This window comes from Arachis ipaensis, chromosome B2 (genome assembly GCF_059453495.1).
Source record: "Arachis ipaensis isolate K30076 ecotype BB chromosome B2, ASM5945349v1, whole genome shotgun sequence".
Classification (NCBI taxonomy): Eukaryota; Viridiplantae; Streptophyta; class Magnoliopsida; order Fabales; family Fabaceae; genus Arachis; species Arachis ipaensis.
The window spans coordinates 19,600,158-19,623,921 of NC_142437.1; the positions used below are offsets into that span (position 1 = coordinate 19,600,158).

Sequence of the window (23,764 nt, forward strand, 5' to 3'; positions counted from 1 at the left end):
ATTCTATATAAAATAATTTTTAAAATGGCTTAAAAAATGTTTGAAGTATTATAAAAATTTGTAATGTCCTAATGACTTTGGACATTAAAGAAATACTCCACATAGTCACTAATAATTTAGAAATTAAAGAAAAAATATTTTTATCATGTATTTACCTAAATCATTAGAATATTAGAAACTTTTATATTACTCATAACATCTTTTAAGTCATTTTTTAAAATTATTTTGTATAGAATAAAATATATTTTTTAATTATTTTGTATGGAATAAAATATTTTCTTTCATTTCTAAATTATTATTGACTATGTAGAATATTTTATTTAAAATTTGAGTACATGCATGTATTTACCTAAGTTATTAGAACATTAAAAATTTTTATAGTACTCCTAACATTTTTTAAGCCATTTTTTTAAAATTATTTTACATAGGATAAAATATTTTTTGTAGTATAATTTAAAAAAATTTATTAAAAAAATTTATTAAAAAATATTTGTGAACTATTAAAAATAGACAGAAAAGTATTGTATGGAATTCGAATTGATAGCTCATTAATATTTTAAAGAAGTCTCGTAATTAAATATTTTGTTAGCTTTTTTTAACGTATGAAATAAAATATATATTTTTTTAATAATTTTTTAATAAATTTTTTTTTAATAAATTATTAATTTTTAACAGTATAATTCGAATTATACCATGAATTACTGTGTGTAATTCGAACCAAGCTGGTTCGAATTAGTGTGTGCGTGTGTTTGTGTATAATTCGAACCAAGCTGGTTCGAATTATGTAGAAATGGAGTTCGAATTTAGCTGGTTCGAACTACATATAAACGTGCATTGGTGGATTCATGAAGCAGTTTTTATTTTGCCTGATTCACGTAAATTATTTTCTCCTTTGGCTTATTTTTGTGATTTGCCCTATTTTTTGTTAGAATTATAGATTTCTTAATTTATTTTTATATTTTAGATTTTTAAATATCTCCACATTTATGTGACATACTTGAAAGTAATAAATTAGCTATAATTTAATAATTGTTCTTATATATAAAAGGATTGCATTGTCATTGATATGATAATCCTACTAATATAATATCATCCAATAAAATCGATGATGGAATGGTGAGAATTTGTGAAGTATTTGGAATATTACTTTGTTGCAATATAGATTGTTTTGAAAGCTATGAGTTTCAATTTCTAACGCATCCACTCACTATCTATTACTAAATATCTTGAGAACATGTATAATGCCTAAAATAAGATAATACGGCAATAAAAAATTTTGTTTAGGCTAGTAGGAATATACTTTATTGAGCGATCTATTTTAAATTAAACAACTTTAGGAGTTGGGATGCCATTAGACAAATGGCTTTAGTGAGATTTGTTCTTGCAAGTATTTTTGAAGATTTATTTTATCACAAACAATTGATAATTAGTCTTACAATATATGTATGACAAGAGTAGAGAAAATAGACCAATCAATGCAAGATTGTTATTCCATTACCCCTACACTCATAAATATATGTGAGTCTAATTTTTGGAGAAAAATTTTATGGTGTGTAAAGAGTTGCAAAGAAGTTTCTCAATTTATATCAAATATTCATTAATCAAAGAGTTGACAGTAAAAGTTGGTCTCGATGTGGATACACATAGCTCCTTTGTACCGTCGAAGGAGAAAGTTATTTTTACTAACATACTTAGATATTTAGATATAATCTATGTTACTAGAATAAAATTTAAGCACAAAATAAATCTTTAGGATTACTTTCTTTTCTTTCGTTGCATGTTATGAACACATTGTAATCATTTTTTATCTACATGTTGGATCTAAAGGTTATGCATTCATTGCAGTTTCCTAAGTACTTAAATGCATATGAAAGTTGGATATTTGTGTGTGTATATATTATTTATAATTTTTATAAATTTCTATTTTCATATTTGAATATTTATGATGTATGTATTTGAGGTTAAAGATATGGATATTTATAATTTATACATTTGCTGTTAAAGATCTTTTATCCTGTCGTTATGTCTTGAATTCTTTAGTTTTGTTTTGTGATATTGTAATAGAGCCTCTTATTGTTGTGGATAGTGAGTTCGTTGTGAGAATTGAATTCAGCTCTAAAAAGATGTAATTATAGCAATCAAAGATTATACCATTTATAGAATATTAATTACTGAGTGTATGAGTCAGAACTAATAATATTCTATGTCCAATATACACAAAATAAAATAAACTGTGATTGACTTTTCAGTTTAGTATGATCTGGGAGAAGTATTATTGGAAGATAAGGAAGTACAATAATAGTTACACTTATACTAGAGCTATCGTATCGTAAGACCATTCCAAGTTGAATTTTGTCACAACTACAAAAGCGGTAAAAGTCGTTCGTAAAAAGCTGACCCCATGAAATATGTGTTTGTTGAAATTCAATCAAAGTTCAAATATACTATAAGTTACAGCAAAATATGGTTAGCTACGTAAAAGTTAGTGAAAAATTTCAACAATTAGAAAGTTTCTTATAAAACTTTTTCCATAGGATATGAAACGATGTGTCAAAAAGAGCAATCAACAGTTGTCTATTTTAAAATTATGGGAATGAGTGGTTCAAGATGAACAGATATTAAATTGGGTCTTTTGGAGTTTAATTTTAATTCTTGCATCAAAGTATTCAGAACTGCAAATCACATGTCAAGTAAACGATACATGCTTGTATAGAAAATATAAAGGATCTCTCTTGACTTCCCTCCCTCTCTCCCCTTTAGTTTTATGTATTTGTTGTTCTGGTTCTTCTTTTAGGTTTATTGATCTATTAATTCTTTTATGGTGTATTTCTCATTTTTTGTGGTATTTTGTCTCTGTTATGCAGTGACGGGTCCAAAAAATTTATGTTGGGGGTAAAAATAATACACATTACTATCAAAATATATATTAATTTAAAAGTGCACATTTTATCTCTGTCATTTTGATCATAATTTGAAATTTTGGGTCGTTGTCAAGGATCAGCTACCAGGTTTTTCACATTGAATTCTAAGAACTTCTTTTTATTAGAAGAGACTAATGGAGTGACTTCAGAATCTAGTGGTAGCTTTCTTTTGAAATATTTTTTATTACTATTTTTAAAAATAAAAAATATATATTCTAAATTAGTAAATTGATCAATTCATTTTAAAAATTTATATGCAACATAATTATATATAATAGAATAGAACGAAAGATAAATAAATAAATAATAAGCATCACTAAATTGAGAATAAAATAAAATATATAAATTTATGAAGAGAATAAAAAAATAGATTAATACCTAAACTATAATTATTTGAATTAAAATTTGTAATTGAAAATATAAAAAAGAGAAACAATGAAATTAAAAGATACATAGAGTCATAAAGAGCTATATAAAATAAAATAGAGAATTTAAAATTTACCTTTTGATGAAGAGAAGATGACCACTAGACAAGAAATAGAAAAAGAATATTAAAAATATAAAACTAAGAAAAGGATTTAATAGAATAAATGAGTAACGACTGAAATTTGAGAATAGAAGAAGACTAAATTTAATTAAGTTAACTAATAGTCAAAATAATAAAAAAATAAAGTGAGTTTGAGGCTATATATATATAGGTTTAAAAAAATGAAATGGGAGTGGGCAAGTGCCCCCTCGTTACTATGGGTCCGTGCCTAATTGTTATGGATAATTTGAGTTTGGTGGTACAGATCTTTTAGAACTAAAAAAAAATATGCATTAAGAGAAGTGTTTCTTTTATAAACAAAGAGTAAAGTGATAAATAAATTCTTTGAGAATTTATATTTCTGACAGATTAGTCTCTAAAAAAAAGAAATACCAATAAAGTCTTTTAGAATAGTAGATATGGATATATTATCTTTAAATTAGTCCATACGATTAAGATAGGAGGTCTTAATTTGAACTCATTTGTTCGCATTTATTATCCTAAAAAACTTTATTGATACTTTTTTTTCTTTAAGGGCTAATCTATCCAAAATATAAATCTTTAAAGATTTATTTGTCACTTTACTCAAATAAAATTTTACACTAAAAATTCACAAATTTAGTCGAAAAAGAAGAAATGATATCTCACATTGTTGTTGTAGTATTGTATAAATCTAGCAGCTAAAAGAAGCTCAGACTTATCTCTATCTATATTTGTTAAGATTTATTTTAATTAAAATTTATACTCACTCTTAGCATATAGTTTTACGTAGAATATATCTTTTTTCTCATTTAAATTTAGATTTAATACTTTTCTTTCTCCACTATTTATAAGTATTATTAGACTTTTTACAAATGTAATTTTTTTTAAAAATTATTATAATATTATTTTTAATATATCATTTGACACTTAACAAGAATATTATAGTAAAAAAATTTACTAAAGAAATAACTTAATCATATGTTTGTATTTTTTTTCTTGGAACAATTCAAAAATCAAATATTGAGAAATAGGATGTAACAACTAAAAATACATTGATGATTAATAACAATAAATAAATTATCTAAAGAGGTAAATACTAATTCGATACTCAAAAGATTTAAACGTTAATAAAAGGGTTAAGTACGATTTTGGTTCATAACGTAGAGGTCGAAAATTTATTTCGTCTCCGATCTTTTTTTGCTACAAAATGATCTCGAAGGTTTTAGTTTGTTTTAAAATCGTCTTTTTTACCAAAATTTTATTTTTTATTACTAAATTACCCTTGATTAAAAAATATAAAATAAATATAAAATTAAAAAAAATAAAGAAAGAAAGAAAACAGAGGGTCATATGGGGGAAGGGATCACGAGGGGGAAGGGAGAAGGGAGGGAGGGAGCTGCCGTCGTCGCCGTTGAGCTGCGTTGTCGTACTGGGCTCGTTGCCGCCGTTGAGCCCCCGTCGTTGACCGCGAAGAGAGAGAGAGGGATTCATGCCCTCCACTGCCGCCATTGCCGCCGATGCTTCTGGTCCTCGCCGCTGCTCCACGACCCTCACCGCCCATACTGAATTGTGGCTTGATTTGTAATTTCTGTTGACATTGCTTGTAGCTACTGTGGTTGAGCTAGTAAATTGAAATCCGATTCTTCTGTGTGAACTGTATTTCTTGTTTGTCTTGCATAATCAAAATTTATTGTGAAATTTTCTGCTCGTAGATCTATTTTCAAATTGTTGTCTGATTAATATCTGAATTTTTTGCTTGATGTATATTCTGATTTGTTGATGTTGCTGCAATGTCATGCTCTGTTGATTGGGTGAATCTCTATTTCTGGTTTGGCTTGAATATGGAATATTAGATGCTGCTGAATTTATTGATTATTATTTAAGTATCTTGGTCAGCTTTTATAATCTTCAAGTTTTGTAAACAAGTTTGAATTTGATTCCAACTCAAATCCGAGGAATTACTATGAAAACAAGTTTATGGAAATCACTACGCACGGATGAAGAAGATGAAGAAACAGAGCAAGAGAGGAGATGATGAAACTGTGATAGGGGTGAGGGTATAATTGTTTGAAGGACGATTTTAAAACAAACTGAAACTTTCGGGACTATTTTGTAGCAAAAAAAAAGGCCGGGACGAAATAAATTTTTGGCCTCTACGTTAGGGACCAAAATCGTACTTAACTCTTAATAAAATGGTACCTAACAGATGTTATCGACAAAATAATTCCTGAACGATTTTTAAATTTGACAAAAGTGACCATCCATCGTTTAACTCTATTTTCATTGACCAAAAACACTGAGTTGGTAAAAAAAAAATTGATAAAAATTTTAATTTACCCTTTGTTCTACTGTCACTCTTTTTTTTTTTTGAATGAACCAATTTTTTTATCCATAATCACACGAAAATCCCAAAAACAAAGAGGTGAGGAAGAAGAAAAATGGAAGCAACGAGAATGCAACCATAAAAAAAATAGAAACAATGACAATCAAATATAATCAAAACAAAACACATTAAAGTAACAATAAAAAAGAAGAAAAAAAATGAAAACAGCACCGCAGACGAGAAGAAGAACACCACCACAACAAAGATGAGAAGAAGAAGAACATAAATACTAAATTCCAACCTCTAAGAACGTATTGTGATAGAAATAAAGAGAACCCCCAAGAAAAGCACGGAGTTACAACCCTTCTTTGGCGCTACTCGAAACCTCGCCATCAGCGGCGTCCATACCTACTTCCGAGTATCGCGATGACGATAGAGAATTTTTTGAGTTTCACTGTCACAGTAGGGTTCGATTTGCCGGTAAAGCCTTTGGAAAATTTCGCAGAGAATTGTTTAACCAAGTGTTTGAATTCGAAAAATGTAGCCAGATCCAAAGTCTTTGTCTCTTTCGTTTCTTATATGTAAAAAATTCATTCTTGTTATTGTTGGTAAAAAATAACACGATAATAAAGTTGTGTGGTGAAAAGTTAGAATGATAGAAGAATTGGGATAGGGTGAGAGGTTGGTGACCCTGGGAGTTAGGGGCAAGAGAGGATGGGATTAAGGTCTGTAAACAAAGGATTAATTAGAGATTTTATCAATTTTTTTTTTTCAAATCAGCGTTTTCTGTTAATGAAAACGGAGTTAAATGATGGATATTTATTTTTATTAAATTTAAAAATCGTTCAGAGACCATATTATTGATAATATCTATTAGATACTATTTTATTAGCGACTGAATTTTTTAAATACCAAATTGATATTTATCTCTTATCTAAATTATTCTTTTAAATATGTTATTTAACCATTAAGAACAATTTAAATAATTTATCCTAAATTACGAGTTATTAAATTACTTTTAGTAGTTAAAATAGCATTGTCTTAAATATTTCATAAAATACTTATATAATAATCCTGAAAATTTTTTAAGTATATTAGTACATTAATATTTCAATAATTGTTATGATTGATCTTAATTATTTATTATATATATTTTTTATAAGTAAGATTCACGTTTAAAAATTAATGAAATATCAATATATCCGTGAAAATTCTCCGATATTCCTTTGCACAAAAGGAACCATGTGCCTATCCCAGTTTTGGATGCTACGCAGTTCCAAATCCAATGTCACAGCTTCCACTTTCTCTTCTCTTTGCAAGTTGCAACCTCTGAACTGAAACGAACTCTCAAGCCTCAACTGAGTCATAGGTACGTAATTGTGCTACTAGTACTATGCTGTGTTCTCTAATAATTATACAACGTTGTTTCTTTCTTTCTCTCCATATCCATGGCACCAGATTCCACCCTTTTCAACACCCCAGATCCATTTTCAACCTCTACTCAACGCCCTTTTTCTTACCCTTATCATTTTTTGTGTTTCATTTGCCACTTTCATTGCAAAAATCGAACCTTTTCACCATTTCAGTTATATATATATGTCTCTTTGCCTGTGGCACCCAAAATTTTGTTTCCACTGAAGTTTTGATTCTTTTAAACGTCCCCAACTGTCGGTGATTTCCTTTTTACCCTTATGCTTCCTTTTCATCATTTCAAAGTAATTTTAATATGCATTTATTCATATAGCTGGTTTTGACAGTGCCAGTTGAAATTTCTGCTCATCTTCCATGTTTGGAATATTACAAAAAAAAGAAAGATAGTTCAATACTTCAATTGTTGTTGATTTATTTATTAGATTTCGCTTTGATGCTCATTATTGCGGCTATAATTTTAAAAAATTAATTTATATCATTTTTTGTTTGGTGAGAGAATGTGAAGCAGGTCCTACAAAGAGGTGATATTGTCCTTTAACTGTTAAGTGATGGGTGGTGATGCTGTTTCATTTCTTCTTGTGTTTAATTTTTTATTTTTATTTTTTCAGTTTTCAGATCATGTTTCAAGGTGTTCTCAACTTCATCAAGTAGTTGGTTTGTGGAACAAGTTCATTTATTTGATTGTTGCCCTCCTGAACTCAGAAGTGAGTGAGTGCGGTGAGGAAAATTTGGGATGGTTGTTTAACTAAAATAGTTGCTTTTACTTTTGAATTATCTTTGTTCCTTTCAGTTGTATGCTAGTTGAAGTCATGGTGATAAGTGTGATTCTTATGTAGTGGCCAGAATGGCGAGAGGGCGAGCAGATGGGAGCCCGAGAAAACGGTTGGTCACGATTATGTTGGTTTTCGTGACTATTGGTGGTTTGATTTACTTGTATTCTCAGAATAGCAGCGAGTCTTCGGCTGTTAACAAATCTTTGAAACAATTTAGCTGGAAGGGGGATGGAGTTAATGATGAATCTTCATCCGGAACCAGTGTTGTACCAAAGACCATTCCAGTGAGTTATCTTGATCTGGACTTAACGGGACACAGTGTTTAGATTTCTGCTAGTCTCAAATGTTACTTTCCAATGTGAACATTCAAGTTATATTTACTGTTCTACTACATGTTTAAGGTCTGCGATGATCGTCTATCGGAACTCATTCCATGCCTAGACAGAAATCTCATATACCAAACAAGATTGAAGCTTGATTTGAATTTGATGGAGCATTATGAACGACATTGCCCAATGCCCGAGAGGCGTTATAATTGTTTGATTCCCCCTCCGCCAGGGTACAAGGTAACTGTCCTCTCTCTTGTTGTTTCTTCATAGATGGAACTAAGAAAGTACGAAATATTTAGAAGTTTTTATGTTCTTAGGCTTTAAGTGTCTTATATGGTTCTTGATGATTATAGATTCCAATTAAGTGGCCAAAAAGTAGAGATCAGGTATGGAAGGCAAATATACCTCATACCCATCTTGCAACTGAAAAATCTGACCAAAACTGGATGGTTGTAAAAGGCGAAAAGATTGTTTTTCCTGGTGGAGGAACTCACTTCCATCACGGTGCCGATAAATATATTGCATCAATTGCCAATGTAAGCTAGTTACTCCTGTTTGGGTTGGGACTAAAATAATCACAAAAGCTTAATTTATTCATCAAAAACATTATAACTTCTCCTTCATGACTGGTATTGCAGATGCTCAACTTCCCAGATAATAATATAAACAATAGAGGAAGGCTCCGCAATGTTTTTGATGTTGGCTGTGGTGTTGCAAGCTTTGGAGGATACCTACTTTCTTCTGATGTAATTGCAATGTCATTAGCACCAAACGATGTTCATGAAAATCAAATCCAGTTTGCTTTAGAGAGAGGAATTCCGGCATATCTTGGTGTTTTAGGAACTAAAAGACTACCGTACCCTAGTAGATCATTTGAACTTGCTCATTGTTCTCGTTGTAGAATTGATTGGCTTCAAAGGGACGGTATTCTTCTTCTTGAGCTGGATAGACTGCTTCGACCAGGAGGCTACTTCGCCTACTCATCTCCTGAAGCTTATGCTCAAGATGAAGAGGATAAGAGAATTTGGAAAGAAATGAGTGCTCTTGTGGAGCGGATGTGTTGGAAAATAGCTGCCAAGAAGAACCAAACTGTTATATGGGTGAAGCCACTTACAAACGATTGCTACTTAAGAAGAGAGCCTGATACTCGGCCACCGCTTTGCAAATCCAATGATGATCCTGATGCTGTTTGGGGAGTTAATATGGAAGCTTGCATCACACGTTACTCTGATCGTAAGTGATAACCTCGCTCTTCCTTACAATAATTTTTCTGATATATAAAAAAATGTCGAGGGCATAGGATAAAACTCATTAGAATGTTCCGAAACCATACATTACATTGCTCTAAAAACGCTAATCTGAAAGATGAAACAAACAACTGCAGCTTTTTTTGTTTTTTTTTTTTTTTTCGGGATAAAAAACAACTGCAGCAAATTTCTGCCTTGTGATCATACGGTTTCTTACAAGAGTGATGAAGAGTTGATTATGTAAATAAGTAGCTTTTTTATTTTTTAGATAGATGCTTCATCTCTCTGTTTATATCTATTAATGTTGCATGGTTTGGTTTTGTTCCAGTAGCAATTTCTCATGTTAATTCATGAATCTTAAAAGTTGAAAATTCAATGTCAATAACTACATATCCTGCTGGTTTCATCAGAAATGCACAAAGCAAGAGGAAGCGGTTTGGCTCCTTGGCCGGCACGATTGACTACCCCTCCTCCTCGTCTTGCGGACTTCAATTATTCTGCCGATTTTTTTAACAAGGACATGGTAATTCAATATATATATCCTTTTCCCCCTTTTAATTTCTTCAATAATGTTTAGTGTGATTTCTTAAATTTTACCTACACTAAAGATAATAAAAATATCAGATAAAATATTTGAGAGGGTGGAGAAGGACCCGTTGGAAACTATTAACATACCGAAAATACAGAGAGATATAACTGAGATAAGATCAAATTTATTTGAGATGATTGCATCGCAATCCTGGTGACTGTTGAAGTGTCATTTTCTATCAGATCTTTTTTCCATAATTGAATTGAATACATGATTAGCTTGATAGTATATCTGATTATCTATACTCTCGGGGCATTGGCACAAAAGCAAAGACATGTATATAAGCGTCAAGTTTATGAAAGGACTAATTTTGTGCAGGAAGTTTGGCAACAACGAGTCAATGATTATTGGACCATGCTTGGCAATAAAATTAAGCCTGACACGATCCGGAATGTGATGGACATGAAGGCAAAGTTAGGTTCATTTGCTGCTGCTTTGAAGGACAAAGATGTTTGGGTTATGAATGTGGTGCCAGAAAATGGGCCAAACACACTGAAGATAATATACGACAGAGGACTGTTGGGAACGGTTCACAACTGGTATGACTCATCTTTGTAAAAGGAATGTTCTTCACTAGGCTACATATAATAGCAATTCCTGCCAGTTCTAACTAATTTTGATTTTTGTTTCTTTTTAGTATTCTATTTTGAGCCATTATTACTTTTTTTTAAAAATTTAAAGATTTGACTAGAGATGTTTACATTGGGATTTTGTGGTGTCGTATGATTCAGATAGACTGGATGAGTGGTCGGTCTCACTAGGTTAGATATGGTTAGGAAATGATTGCATCACAAATCGAGTAAGGGTAGTGTTGGTTATAGAGATGGTAGAATCTTGTCACAAGTGGTATGGATATGTTTGGAGAAGGTCTATCAAGGCTCGAGTTAGAAGAGTGGATCGAGTGTAGTATTATTACTAGTGGTAGAAAGAGACCTAATAAAACTTTAGAGAAAATTACTAAGATTCAATATAAATTGTCTAAATACAAATATGATTTTTGATAGGGCATTGTGGTGTCTTTTGATCTATATCGCAAACTCCGCCTAGGGGACAATGCTAGTGCTATCCGATTCACGAACAGCGAAGCAGAGGTTGGATGTTGGGGTTATTGACAAACAAAAAGCAAGTTACCAACTCAAAATACTGATTTCCTATTAATATTAGACTCAAAGGCTTAAATTAAGCATGGTAGTTTTCCAATTAACCTAAATGCTTTGTTGCTTTTGCAGTGCTATTTTGTGACCTTGTTTTGCTGTCAATGTGACAGGTGCGAAGCATTTTCGACCTACCCTCGTACATATGACCTACTCCATGCGTCAACTATATTTTCTGATATCATTGAGAAGGAATGCAGTCCGGAAGATTTACTAATTGAGATGGATAGAATCCTCCGGCCGAAGGGTTTCATCATCGTCCACGATAAGCGGTCAGTGGTGCTGGCAATAAAGAAATTCTTGCCGGCGTTGCACTGGGAGAAAGTGGCCATATCTGGTGAGGATGACGATGCGATATTGATCATTCAAAAGAAGATTTGGTTGACAAGTGAGAGCATCAGGGTTTCAGAATAGTGACATATAGTCATATACTACTATCAATGAAGATGGACGGCAATCTTGTTCTTTCACTTGGAAGTGTAAAATGGAAGCAATACTGAGTGCAAAGATGGCTTATAGCTCTTTTTTCCCTATGCTTTAGGTGTGTTCTTTTTCCCTCCTTTATATGTTATTGGGTTATTCTTATTCTCGTGAGTAGCTTGAGTTGTAATGAAAGCTCAACCAAATCATGGTCCTTGAATTTTTGCATGCGAACATTGTAACCATGATGTCATTATTGAGGAAATTAGAGGAATCTGGGTAATTATACTGTTTCGAAACTAATTTGAACAAAGTACAGGATATATTAACAATGTTTACATGGATTACCATTTAGGTTTTTATTTTGTGGAGAGATGGTGTAAAAGTATTATTATATCCATTTATGCATTAACTATTAGTGTTTCATGTTGTCTCAATTTTCAACTTTTCTTTTTATCCAAAAAATTTCACAAAAAAAAAATTGTGTAATACTGTTAATACATTTAAACTAAACTAGTATTTGACCAAAAAAAAAAAAAAAAAAAAACACTAAACTAGTACGGGATTATTTCACTTTATTATTAATTTATTTGAGATTTTCTTTTTATTGAAGCTATGTCGAATATTGACATTTATTTTACAACAATGTCTAGTCCCGCTAGGTGGGGTTGACTACATAAATTAAACGACGTCATTGAACTCTATCATGTATCATGTCCACAGAGAGATCGTTTATATGTAGATTTTGTTTGATCATTTCATGGATGGTCTTCATAGGTCTTCCTCTACTTTTCATCCCTTGTCTATCTTCTATCTCATCCACTCTCCTGACTGGGTGTTCTGTCGGTCTTCTTTTCACATATCCAAACTATCTGAGACGCGATTCTACCATCTTTTCTACAATAGGTGCTACTCCAACTCTCTTTCTTATATTTTCTTTATCCAATTGCGTATGACTATTCATCCATCTCAACATCTTCACCTTTGCTACACTTAACTTATGTTCGTGCTCTCTTTTGGCTGCCAAACACTCTATACCATAAAGCATAGCCAGTCTGATACCAATGCGATAGAATTTACCTTTTAAGTTTTAAAGGCATTTGTCATATAAAATCAGACGTACTCCGCCATTTTGACCAACCTGCTTAGATTCTATGATTTACATCATGTTCAATCTCTCTATTATCCTGTATGATGCACCCAAGATACTTAAAACTTTTAACTTTTCGTGGATGTTTTCTCCAATCTTCACCTTTGTATTAGGGTTTCCCCTTCGACGGCCGAACTTACATTCTATACATTCTGTCTTGCTACGACTTATGCGCAGACCATACACTTCTAGAGCTTCTCTATATAAATTCAACTTCTTATTTAGATCTTCTCTTGACTTTACAATATAAGGATGATATCATTGATAAAAAACATGCACCATGACACAGACTCTTGGATATGCTCTGTGAATACTTTCAAAACTAATGTGAAAAGATATGGACTTAAGAATGATCCTTTGTGTAATCCTATACCAATAGAAAATCCATCAATCACACCATCTTGAGTTTTCATACTAGTTGTAGTCCTATCATTCATGTCTTTAATTGCACGAATATATACGATCATTACTCTCTTCCTTTCCAGAACTTTTCATAAAACCTCCCTTGGCACCTTATCGTACGCTTTTTCCAAATCAATAAACAATATAGATCCCTTTTATTATTACGACACTTCTCCATCATCCTTCATCCAAAATAAAAATATACCTTGCATTAAAATTTATTATAATAATAAAATTAGAAAAGTTATATATAGAATAAAAACTTTTGAAGCAAGATATTTTATTTTTTGGTGTCTGATGCAAGATAGTTTTGGTTAATGCACTACATCTCCTTTTTGGGTTTGAATGTTTAGTTTAAAGATATAAAGATTTCATTATAGATAAAAGCTTTATTATTTACCGATCACAGAAACATTAAGAACCCAAAAACGGAAAAAAAAAATATAAAGAAACATTAAGAACATCCATCAATATTCGCAGAGGCTTCGTGTTATCTTGTTTTCTATCAAAATAATCATTATGTTTGAAGTTAGAACCTACTCAACTTTTAGTTATAATTCATTTTCAAGTTTATATATCTAAATGTTGCATACTGCGCCCACAAAATGCTAGGAAAAACGTGTTCACACTTCACACCAACAGATCAAACACTAACCTCTAATCCATTAGCTAAAACTCGAGACGTTATTATCATATATTTCGTGATTTTTGGAGGAACCAAGTTTTACTCTTTAACCTACTGCTTCCTGCATTTCTTCCCAACAAATCACACCCTAAAACATCAACAGTCCTCTCAAATTCAAATTGAATCTTAGCTTACCATGATACTGAGGCCATATAGCATATGTTAAAATCAGGTGATTGATTCAAGGATAAAACTTTATGACCATAAAATTTTAGCACTTGTCTCTAAATTGAGCTCTCTAAATTTGTTATTAACTAGTACAACAAGGGTCCTACAAAATTGGATCAGTTAAAAAAATTCCTTAAAGTGAAAAACTCAAGTTATCTAATCATCGCTTTATATAATAGACATTACTTGCTTCACTCATGCAGATTTCAACTTGGTTGATGTCGAAGCAAGATAGGAGAGAATCCGGTGCCCGGAAAACATCAAGAAAGCTCCCAAAAAGCCAAGTGTTTTGAGAGTAGTGAACAGGTCCAGCTGCAACATCAGCAAAAGTAACTAGAGATAAGCACTTCAAAGGAGAAATAGAAATAAACAGACAGTAATAGTATTCCCCTTTCGGATAAGAAGGGGAATGAAAACGAACACTTCCAGTGCAACTATCCACCACTTGTTCAGGTGATTTATGTATTTGATTTTGCTTCTGCTGAACTGATTCTAAGTAGAATTAGTTCTGACTGAATTTAGTTCGAATTGATGTTTGACGTAATGTGATTTATGTTTGTAGACACTCCAAATGTGATTTAGATGTAAAATGTTTTCACTTCTCCCAAAAACAATTCCAGAGGAAAGAATTGAGCGAGTTAGAAATCAAATGATAAAAAATTAAAAAAATTACGCAAAATCAATTTTACCTCCTCCCCAAAATCAGTTTTAATAATGTTCAAAGGAGATAATGCTTCTGATTGATGCATTAGTTACTTCTGGTCTACAGGAACCAATAAACATCAATTCATAATGCTACACTAGTGAAGAGTGAACATACCTTCAACCAGAAAAGTACATAAAGCAACAGCACTGCGGCAATACTGAGTTGGAACAGCATGGCAAATGCAGCAGGTACTGTTGAACTGGGGAAATTCTTCAGGTTCACCCCCAAACGTAATAACTGTAGATGAGATAAGAGGGAGTGATGACCACGACAGATCAAATCAACTGAAAATAAAGCAGCCATCTGCTGCTACTACAACTACCAAGTCTTTTGTCAATAAAAGGTATCCGTTTTACATTTCCCCACCCACTAAAAATGAAATCACTGTCCTATCATAAACCATGTCTACAAATAAGCCAATTAAGACTAAGTCATTCATTATGGTCTCCCTTTAACCATTGTCTTGATATCAATCTGATCCATTCTGAAGTTTCTACAAGTCTTCTCTTTACATGAACAAATCACTTGAGATGAATTCTATTATTTTGTCTGCAATGCATGAGAGCATGTCACCTAACTTCTCTCTAAAGCAAACGTTCTCAACTTATTTTATCTGGTGCGTCTACTTATCAAGCATAACATTCTCATCCTAAGCATATGTTAAGTTCATAAAAATAAACAAAATGGCTACACAAACACACTGCATTATTCACTTTCCATTTGTGTTACTTTTCCCATTTTTTTTCTACACCGCTGCCTTCTCTTAAAAAGAGGCATGAGGACAAATATATTTATGCCACCCAAGTACCAAAATAAGACTTACCCCAATTAAAAAGCCAAGGAATGGCAAAAGGATCAAACCCAAGAAAGTAATAGAGAGATTCTGAGGTGGTCGCTTTTCAGGGGTCCTGAATAAGTGAGTTATCTCTGTTTTGGGCCCATATCTTGAGTACGGGTCAACTGGGGGTGCAGGAGGTTGGGCTGCCTTCTCAGGTGCTTCCGGAAGATCTAATTTGACATGGCCAAGCAACCGTATGAAAGAGTTTTCCTGAAATAAAGTAGTTTTCACTTGGATATCCTTACTGTTTCTAAGGACAAGATAGGAAATTGAAATTAAAAGGAGGTTTTGCGAGATACCATGGCAGCATCACCAACAGTCAGCTCAATATCATATTTGCCTGAGAGATAGAACAGTTTCTCCACCAGGCCAAGAAAATCCTACAAGCCAAAACAACAATGTAAGCAAAACAAGAACAAACAAAGAATATGAGATACAAGACTTTCCGGCATTCACAAAATTATAATGGCAAAGAAAGATGTTTATATAAGCACCTCTGTTAGAGATAGCAAAAAAGCAGTTAGGGAAGGTCAGCAGTTCTAATGTAGCAATATAAGGTTACAGTTGCCTTACAAGTGGTAAAATTTGTGCAATATAATGTAGCAAGATAACTTCTCTATTCAATTAATCTCTCAATTTATATATCCAGAGAGATATAAACTATGCAGAATTGCACGATTTAATAAGCTTAACAAGTACTCCAACCAAGATATACTTACCAGAGTGATCTCAAACTTCTTGCCAACATTTCCAATCACAAAGACGTGTTCTACCTTTATCTCATGCCTAAACTTCAAAATTGCCTGCAGCACAACAAAATCCTCAATATACAGGCCACAGAAATGACATTCAAAAGGTCTATGCAGCAGCGGCATACCTGATGTGGCTTAAAAACATGACCGTGAGGAGTTGCCAATTGGAAAGAAAACCGCAACTTCTGCAGATGGTTAGCTGAAAATGAAACAACATCATTTCCGGCAAGATCTAGCCTGCACCAGTAAATGGAATTTGGAAAATGAAAAAAAGTCATCAAAGTAAGAGCTACAAACAGAATATGGTACAAAGATATAACCTAAATTTTACAGGACAGAGTCACAAGAAAATGACGACATACTAATCTGCAATCAGAAGTATCCTAACTATGATGATGGAAACCTACGCTTTTTTTGTCTGGACACTTCCAAGGTCACCCAGAACTCCGATTTCTGCATTGCTGACTGCAATAATTCCAGTAACATATATAGGCATGTGAATTTGGCCGCCGGTAGCATAAACTTGTTTACTGTGAGTGTCATGAAGCACAATCTACAAACACATGTAACATAATATGATTGAAAGGAAAACACAAATATATCTTGATGCAAGTATGCAACAGAAGGGGAATAAAACCTACACTAAATAAACAGGAATACCTCAAAAACAAACACATATGTTCCCACATCCACATTATTTGTGAAACCATCCAAGACATGAAGTCCACTTCTTTTGTCATACTGGAGTTCCTGCATCATGGAAAAATGACAATGCCATAGATAAGAGAGAATCCAGGGAAACTAAATAATAGTGCTATAATTATATATTCTATCAAGCCTCACCCCTCAAAATAAGTCCTTTGACTCATCACTCACCTTGCTCTCAATAATACTTGAATCTTTTGCACCAGAACTGAAAGCTCGGACAAGCTTAACTACTAGAGGTGGTGCGGCTGAACCAAGTGCTGTACTCACACGAACCTGATCAGTTTTGTAATTTGTAATAAATGTCATATTTTCTCAACAGTAAATAAGTAGAAACACCGCTTATTCACAAATCTATGGAGAACATAAGTGAAGAGTAAAATTGTATAGCTGAGTGAAATAGATGCTGCATGCAGAATTGGATATGTATAAGGATGAGGTATTGATATGATGTAGCATGGCATGCAGATGAATCAACTAGCAATGATTGTAGGTAATGCAACTAGTGTTCAAGGTATAGAGTGTTACTTTTCCTTAAGATAAAAACAAAAATAAAAATATATGGAATATATGGGCTAATAAGAATAACAAGAATTATTCGTGATAAATGAAGAGAAACCAATTTTATAAATTGCAATTGAATTTTTAAAGAGGTTTGACTCATCAACAAGAAGATTAGAAACCCATAGGGTTACCAAGTCAATGGATATTTTCCACTTTTTTTTTGTTGAACAAAGAATACCAAATATCATGAGAAGGCATTGAGATAGAAACCTAATGTCCAGTGCCTTAATAGGGCAAGGACCAAAATCCAAAATACGGACCAATATCATATGGGAAAATTTGCAAGGACCAAGACCTTAATAAAGTAAAACTATAGCTAAACAAAGATTTTAAATACTTTAATTAGCTACATACCTTAAGTTGGCCTTTCGTGGTTAATGAATAGACCGTTTCAGGAAGTGACAATATCAATGGGATGGTAACCCTACAACAAGATAAGTCAAGAGTTACATTGGCTGAGAAGAACAAGAAACAGAAGGAAAAGAAATATTGCTGTAAAACAAATTTAAACAATAGATTGACTTGTATAGGCACTTGCCTTTTGCTCTCCAGAAAAGCTAACGATTCAACTTGATTGAAGAAGTCCTTAGCATCTCCTGGGACTCCAATGCCCAAGAGAAACTTTGCTAAACCCAATGTTTTATCCCCTGGAAGCTGCTAAATGCAAAGGCAAAATATAAAAGTTATATTTTCCCAAACTTTTTTCTTTAAAAAAAATGGACAGTAATCACATATACTCTACATACATTTATTTCTCCAGAAACTGCAGCAGCAAATGCAGTAACCCCTCGAACAACTGAAGAGGTCGTGGAAAGGGAATCCTGATGCTCATGCCCACCAACAGTTTCCCCATCAAAATAGAAGCTTCCATCATCTGTAAATTTATAATATGTTTGTATAAGTTCAACATGCAAAATATTAGACATAAAGAATGGCAGGACCAATTAAATTATGCATGTGCACGTGTGTTTGTCAAGCATATCAAGTCAGATTAATAGTTAATTGTAATAATGCAAAGTAATTTTGACCAATGGATATTTTACATTAATGGGTCAAAAATAAAGTATAAAGCCATTTGACATTTTCGAGTGATCATATGTCCTTTATTTTAATGTTGGACATCCATATGTAGTCTAATGACCAATATTTGCTCCTCTCATCTAAAAGTACAAGAATCTTCAAGGAAATTATTCACTTTGATGCTAAATGGCACCTTTCAGAAACGAGTGAACTAAAACAAACATCCAACAATCTCACCCCTAATCAAATGGACTCTCAAAATTCAAGAATTCTGAAGATGCATCTAACCTCGGGCTACTTAGATCAGAAACGTTGGGCATTAAGTATATTAAAAATTGTAATGTCCCATTACATGCCAACTAAAGAGAATTACATAGTTATAAAATAAATATTAAAACTTCTCACTTTGAATGAGGTAAAAGAAGCAGCCATGCATACCATTTTTCTCAATGCTGTCAAAAAGCTTCAGTATATCATGTTTTACAGTATTGACCTGCCAATACGGAACTAGTATAAGATATTAATAGATGTGACAGGACAGATTCTGTTACCAAGATGTAACAACATGTAGGAAAGTTACTTCTCTAATCTCTAAAATATATAAAGGGGATTCTACTATATATAATGGGGATTGGGAGAGGTTTGATGCACAATTTTTTACCGCCCAAAAATGCTCTTCATCCTATATATGCATAAAATACTTTCGGTTATTTTTAAAATTTGAACCAAAGACCTCTTAATTGAAGTGTAATGTACTTACCATCTTGAGTAACCTCACATTTATGATTTTTACACACATTTAATAAAAAAAAGGTGGATTAATAGGCACGAAAGGTTCCTATTATACATAAAGGGCTAAAGAGATACTAAGAGAAATGTAACACTCATAAATTTACTTCATATCACCATGTACTGCATGACATACTATTTCTAGTGCAATTAATTTTATCTAAATAAATTTCTAGACAATTTGTTAAAATTATTCAATTAAACAACTAGCTAGGATCCAACTTTACCTTAGACTGGTCAATTTCAGATGATGCTAGTGAAATCACTCCAGCAAGGGCTTCAAATGCTAATCCTGCAAGATACACACAAGAAGTTGTCAGTAAATATAAAGTTCAGCAATTAAAATAATTCAAGGGAAGGCACAAGTCAAATGCTAGCTCTGACATGGAAAATATTAGGCATATGAAAGATAAATAATAATATATCAAAACATTTTTCCATGAATTACCAGCAGCATAGGCACTGGATTCCGTTTTGTCAGAACTGTAGCGCCATTTTCCATCACTTTGGCTTTGAGCCTGCCAATGATGAGGAGTAAGGGCATGACATCAAAAGCACACAAGAAAGTATTTATCAAGGAAGTATCCTTCAATAGTAGAACTCGCAGCAATCTTATTTAACACAACTAAAATAACAGAAGGAACCTTGATTGACTGAAAAGTTCCCGTGGCATCAGCAAGAAGAACATCAACATTTGAATCCTGATCCTGCAAAGGAGATCAAAAGAAGGTAAGGACCACAGGAAATGAAAAAAGAATACTAAAGTGTCCAAAACTTAAACTAACACATCATGAAAGAAGATTTGGCATATTTAAAAAATTGAATTATCAACTATAATGGTAAAATTCCAAGGAAATAAGCTTCATGAATAAAAACATAAAAACATGTTTAACATAGTCCTTTGGGTTTGCTGCGTAAAGTAGAGGCCAAAAAATTACCTTTATGAGAACCAAACCTCCTATTGAGTAGTATAGGTCAGGCAAAGGACTTGCATCGCTGATAGAAGCCTTGAGTCTTGAAGCAATACCCTTTACAATATAAATGAATTACATTAGTTTCCATACTTAAAATTATTATCTGACAAATTTTTTCCACCCTCTCAACATGGTTAACAATATACAAATTTCTAGTTAATCACCTAATGTTATGATCAGAGCAACAATAAATGATGTGTATTTTGCAGTTAAATAAGCCGATAATAATTGCACACCACATTAAGTGGGACATTTCAAATTTGTATCATATTTAGGTTTGAAAATAACAGTATTGTTTTCGAACATCCTATTTAGAAACAAGCAACAACTGCAGTCAAATAATAGTTAATAAAAACAAATTTAAATATAAGTACCTCGAAAACCTCCCCATTAACCTTGCATTTCAATATGCCATTAACTTTCAAAGCATAGAACAAATCCTTAAGAGACGATGACAACGAACTCAGATTTTCCAACACCACCTTACATGTGTCCGTGCTCACACGGTGCTTCTCTTCAATCCCTAGAATCTCAAAAACCCTGAGAGCCTCATACGCATCCTGCAAACTGATGAAAACAGAACACAGTATTCAATCAGTTGAGTCAAGACCATTTCCAACATAGCATACAAATCTAACAATAGTAAAGAAACAAGCAGCATTTGCACAGATCAGAATCAAACAGAAAAAATAATGCATTTAATGGAATCACAACGCAAACTGATCTCTACGCACAACAAACACAATCTCAACATCACATTCAGCATATTAACTCTAATCTTATCGTTTTAAGAAACTGCAAATTGCAGCAGCAATATTGTCATGAATGCCATCTCCCAACAACAATTGTGGCGACGTCAACAGCATTTTTTTAAAAAGAAACATTTTTTCTGCAAATCGCAACAACAGTAATTCTTTACGAGAATGAGCTACGAGAGGGTTTAATTAGGGTTTCTCTTGGTTTTAACCTGGGAAACGATCCGTGAGAAGGGGCGAAGAGGTTCAATGCGGCGGATCGGTGATGATCGGAGATCGGTTGGGGAATAGTGGTGGTGGCGGTAATGGCGGCGAAGATCGAGAGAGCTAGAACGAGGACGAGAAGAAACGGTGACGGTGCGCGAACGAAGGCCATTCCTGCAGAATATGAATTAATAATTTTGTTGAGCGATGAAATCAGTGGTGAAGTATTGCATTTTGAGAAATGATGGAAGTGGATCAGAAGAATGAAGAAGAATAAGAGAATGGAGCATACGAGAGAGAGAGAAAGAGAGAAGAGAAGAGAAGAGAGTGAGATGGGTCAGCGCCGAGGAGTGCTCCCACTTAGCAGCGACGACTTACACTACTGAATTCTGAATACTGATGAAGTGATGATGTATTGGAGTAGTGCTAGGGAGCCAATGGTCTAAGTGTACAATGTGTACAATGGACTAAATTTTTGGTTTATGAATATCCGGCAGGGATAATAAACATCTCATGTTATAAAAAGCTAATTTTGAGTTTACCAAGGTTCGAACTCTTGATCTTTTGGATCTGGAATTCTAATATTATGTCCTAAAACTACTCGTCCCAAAAGCATAACCTGACAAGACAATGTAACACTAATAATCATATCTCTACTACTTTCTAAATCTTCATTGGCTCCCTATACTTTCTCGATGTGTTGTTAACTGGTTCGGTTTCTCACCGGTTCGTGTAGATAGAGCCAATCAGCCAACAGTCCAACACCCAATTCGGTTCCTAGATACTCTAAACTTATGAAATTTAATATTTTTATTTTTAAAATTATGAATTTGATAAAATAATTAAAATTTAATTACTTTGTTGATCTCTATAATTTTATCAAATTTGTAATTAGGTCAAGTAAAAAAAAATTTACAATTAGGTCTTTATGTTTTTTGTTTTTTTTTTCAATTGGGTTCTTATGCTATTTTTAATGTTGTAATTATGTCATTTTTACGTCAAAAATATTAAAATTAATAGAATATTTTTTTTAAAAAATGTGATCAAAGATTTAATTAGGTTTTTAATTATAGATATCTTCAATTTGTATAAAAATATTTAGTTAATTCTAATATTTTTATATTAGGAAAGGTCTAATTATAAAATTAAAAGCAATGTAGGGACCTAATTAAAAAAAAGTATATGAATCTAATTAAAAATTTGGTAAAACTGTAAGGACCAATAGAGTAATTAAACCAATAATTAAAAAAATTAAGAATAAAATATTATTCAAAAATAAATATAAAATTGTATAAGTTATTTAATATATAAAACAATTAATTATATTGTTATTATGTATAACAAAATCAAGATACAAATTTACAAAAATTATTTACAATATAATTATTTATAAATATTTTTTAATCTATTTTTTCAATGGTATTTAATTTAAAGCATATATAAAAATTTATGTTTGAAGTATTCTTTATTTTAGCTTGTTTGGATTGATTCCAACTTATAATCGCCGGTTAGTTGGAGGTGACTCCGACTTATAATTGTCAGTTTGTTAAAAGTGATTCCGACATATAATCGTCAGTTTGTTGAAAGTGATTCGAATTTATAGGTGTCAGCTTGTTTGAATTGATTCTGACTTATAACTGTCGGTTTGTTTTTATATGCCAACTTTAATATTAGTTTGTCGTAATTCCTCTTAGATAAGAGTTTTATTAACTTTCAAGAATTGATATAACAATAACAGAAGAGAAGATTGTTAGTCATGGTCTCATGGAGACTATCAAATGTAAAAAGATAATGATTGGTAGAGTATATATAGTTGTTCTCAAACTAATTAATAACTAAGTTTGTTTCCGAATTGATAGAAAATCGAATTTTGTTCTCGGATTAATTGACAGTCAAGTTTATTCTCGATTTGATTGATTAATTTTGACATACGAAATAATAAGATACATAAATGTCATACAATCCAAGTATATAAAGTAGTATATATCTTATAAGAAGATATGATGTATTGAAATTTTAAATAAAATATTTATATAAGTAAATTAGATTATGCATACACATAATTTTACCGAGATAGAAATGACTTAGTAATTTAATTTGTTAAGGTCATTTGCCTTTCATTTTCCTTTCAAGTTGATTTTAAATTCTCCTTTTTGTGCATTGTAAGTTACAGAAAATTTGAAAGGATTTGTAGTGAGTTATGGGGTCTTGGTCATTGTGCCAACTTTGGTTGGGGAAAAAAAAATCAAATTTAAATTCTCGCATGTATCTTTATTGTTTATGAATCTTGGTGGAGAAGGAATTCTTTTATTCGGCCCAAGGCGGGTGCCAAATATTCTTACATAGTAAGTCTAGCG

The 23,764-nt window shown here is 32.3% G+C and overlaps 2 protein-coding genes and 1 long non-coding RNA gene across 10 annotated transcripts; 2 read left to right on the plus strand and 1 right to left on the minus strand.

Moving 5' to 3' along the window:
* The first annotated feature begins 6,932 nt into the window (after positions 1-6,932).
* LOC107625029 (putative methyltransferase PMT3) lies at positions 6,933-11,998 on the plus strand. Of its 5 annotated transcripts, none has more exons than XR_015905184.1 (10): positions 6,959-7,121; positions 7,792-7,900; positions 8,020-8,240; positions 8,358-8,522; positions 8,639-8,821; positions 8,924-9,518; positions 9,943-10,055; positions 10,440-10,660; positions 11,126-11,243; positions 11,389-11,998. XR_015905184.1 is itself a non-coding variant. In XM_016327556.3 (9 exons), exons 3-9 carry the CDS (start codon positions 8,028-8,030, stop codon positions 11,687-11,689), a joined length of 1,791 nt encoding a protein of 596 aa, XP_016183042.1. In that variant the 5' UTR covers positions 6,933-7,121; positions 7,792-7,900; positions 8,020-8,027; the 3' UTR covers positions 11,690-11,998. The 5 variants fall into 5 exon arrangements, 3 of the variants coding, with proteins under 3 accessions (XP_016183042.1, XP_016183040.1, XP_016183041.1); XR_015905185.1 differs by having other exon boundaries at positions 6,981-7,121; positions 7,792-7,887; XM_016327556.3 differs by lacking the exon at positions 11,126-11,243 and having other exon boundaries at positions 6,933-7,121.
* Positions 11,999-14,092: 2,094 nt separating this feature from the next.
* On the minus strand, positions 14,093-21,825 carry LOC107625028 (dolichyl-diphosphooligosaccharide--protein glycosyltransferase subunit 2). 4 transcript variants are annotated; one of them, XM_016327553.3, is made up of 20 exons: positions 21,700-21,825; positions 21,416-21,581; positions 20,823-21,015; positions 20,413-20,502; positions 20,119-20,181; positions 19,923-19,992; positions 19,702-19,766; positions 19,124-19,178; positions 18,412-18,539; positions 18,204-18,319; positions 18,020-18,089; positions 17,273-17,377; positions 17,057-17,146; positions 16,804-16,949; positions 16,522-16,633; positions 16,364-16,447; positions 15,944-16,024; positions 15,630-15,854; positions 14,921-15,043; positions 14,093-14,412 (listed from the first exon to the last, which is right to left on the minus strand). In XM_016327553.3, exons 2-20 carry the CDS (start codon positions 21,577-21,579, stop codon positions 14,296-14,298), a joined length of 2,097 nt encoding a protein of 698 aa, XP_016183039.1. In that variant the 5' UTR covers positions 21,580-21,581; positions 21,700-21,825; the 3' UTR covers positions 14,093-14,295. The 4 variants fall into 4 exon arrangements, with proteins under 4 accessions (XP_016183039.1, XP_016183038.1, XP_088361089.1 ...); XM_016327552.3 differs by having other exon boundaries at positions 18,204-18,322; positions 21,700-21,818; XM_088504963.1 differs by having other exon boundaries at positions 21,416-21,825.
* On the plus strand, positions 14,304-16,068 carry LOC110268757 (uncharacterized). The gene is made up of 2 exons (XR_002357184.2): positions 14,304-14,553; positions 14,870-16,068. It is a non-coding gene; the product is annotated as an uncharacterized LOC110268757 (long non-coding RNA).
* Positions 21,826-23,764: the final 1,939 nt, after the last annotated feature.

Excerpts from the sequence above, each read along its gene's own strand:
- LOC107625029 (XM_016327554.3), top strand. Across the intron at positions 8,241-8,357 it reads TTGTACCAAAGACCATTCCA|GTCTGCGATGATCGTCTATC; the intron begins GTGAGTTATCTT and ends TACATGTTTAAG. Across the intron at positions 8,822-8,923 it reads ATATTGCATCAATTGCCAAT|ATGCTCAACTTCCCAGATAA; the intron begins GTAAGCTAGTTA and ends CTGGTATTGCAG.
- LOC107625028 (XM_016327552.3), bottom strand. The coding sequence starts at position 21,579 with ATGGCCTTCGTTCGCGCACCGTCACCGTTTCTTCTCGTCCTCGTTCTA. Across the intron at positions 16,950-17,056 it reads CATATGTGTTTGTTTTTGAG|ATTGTGCTTCATGACACTCA; the intron begins GTATTCCTGTTT and ends ATGTGTTTGTAG. Across the intron at positions 16,634-16,803 it reads AGTGTCCAGACAAAAAAAGC|GCTAGATCTTGCCGGAAATG; the intron begins GTAGGTTTCCAT and ends TTACTGGTGCAG.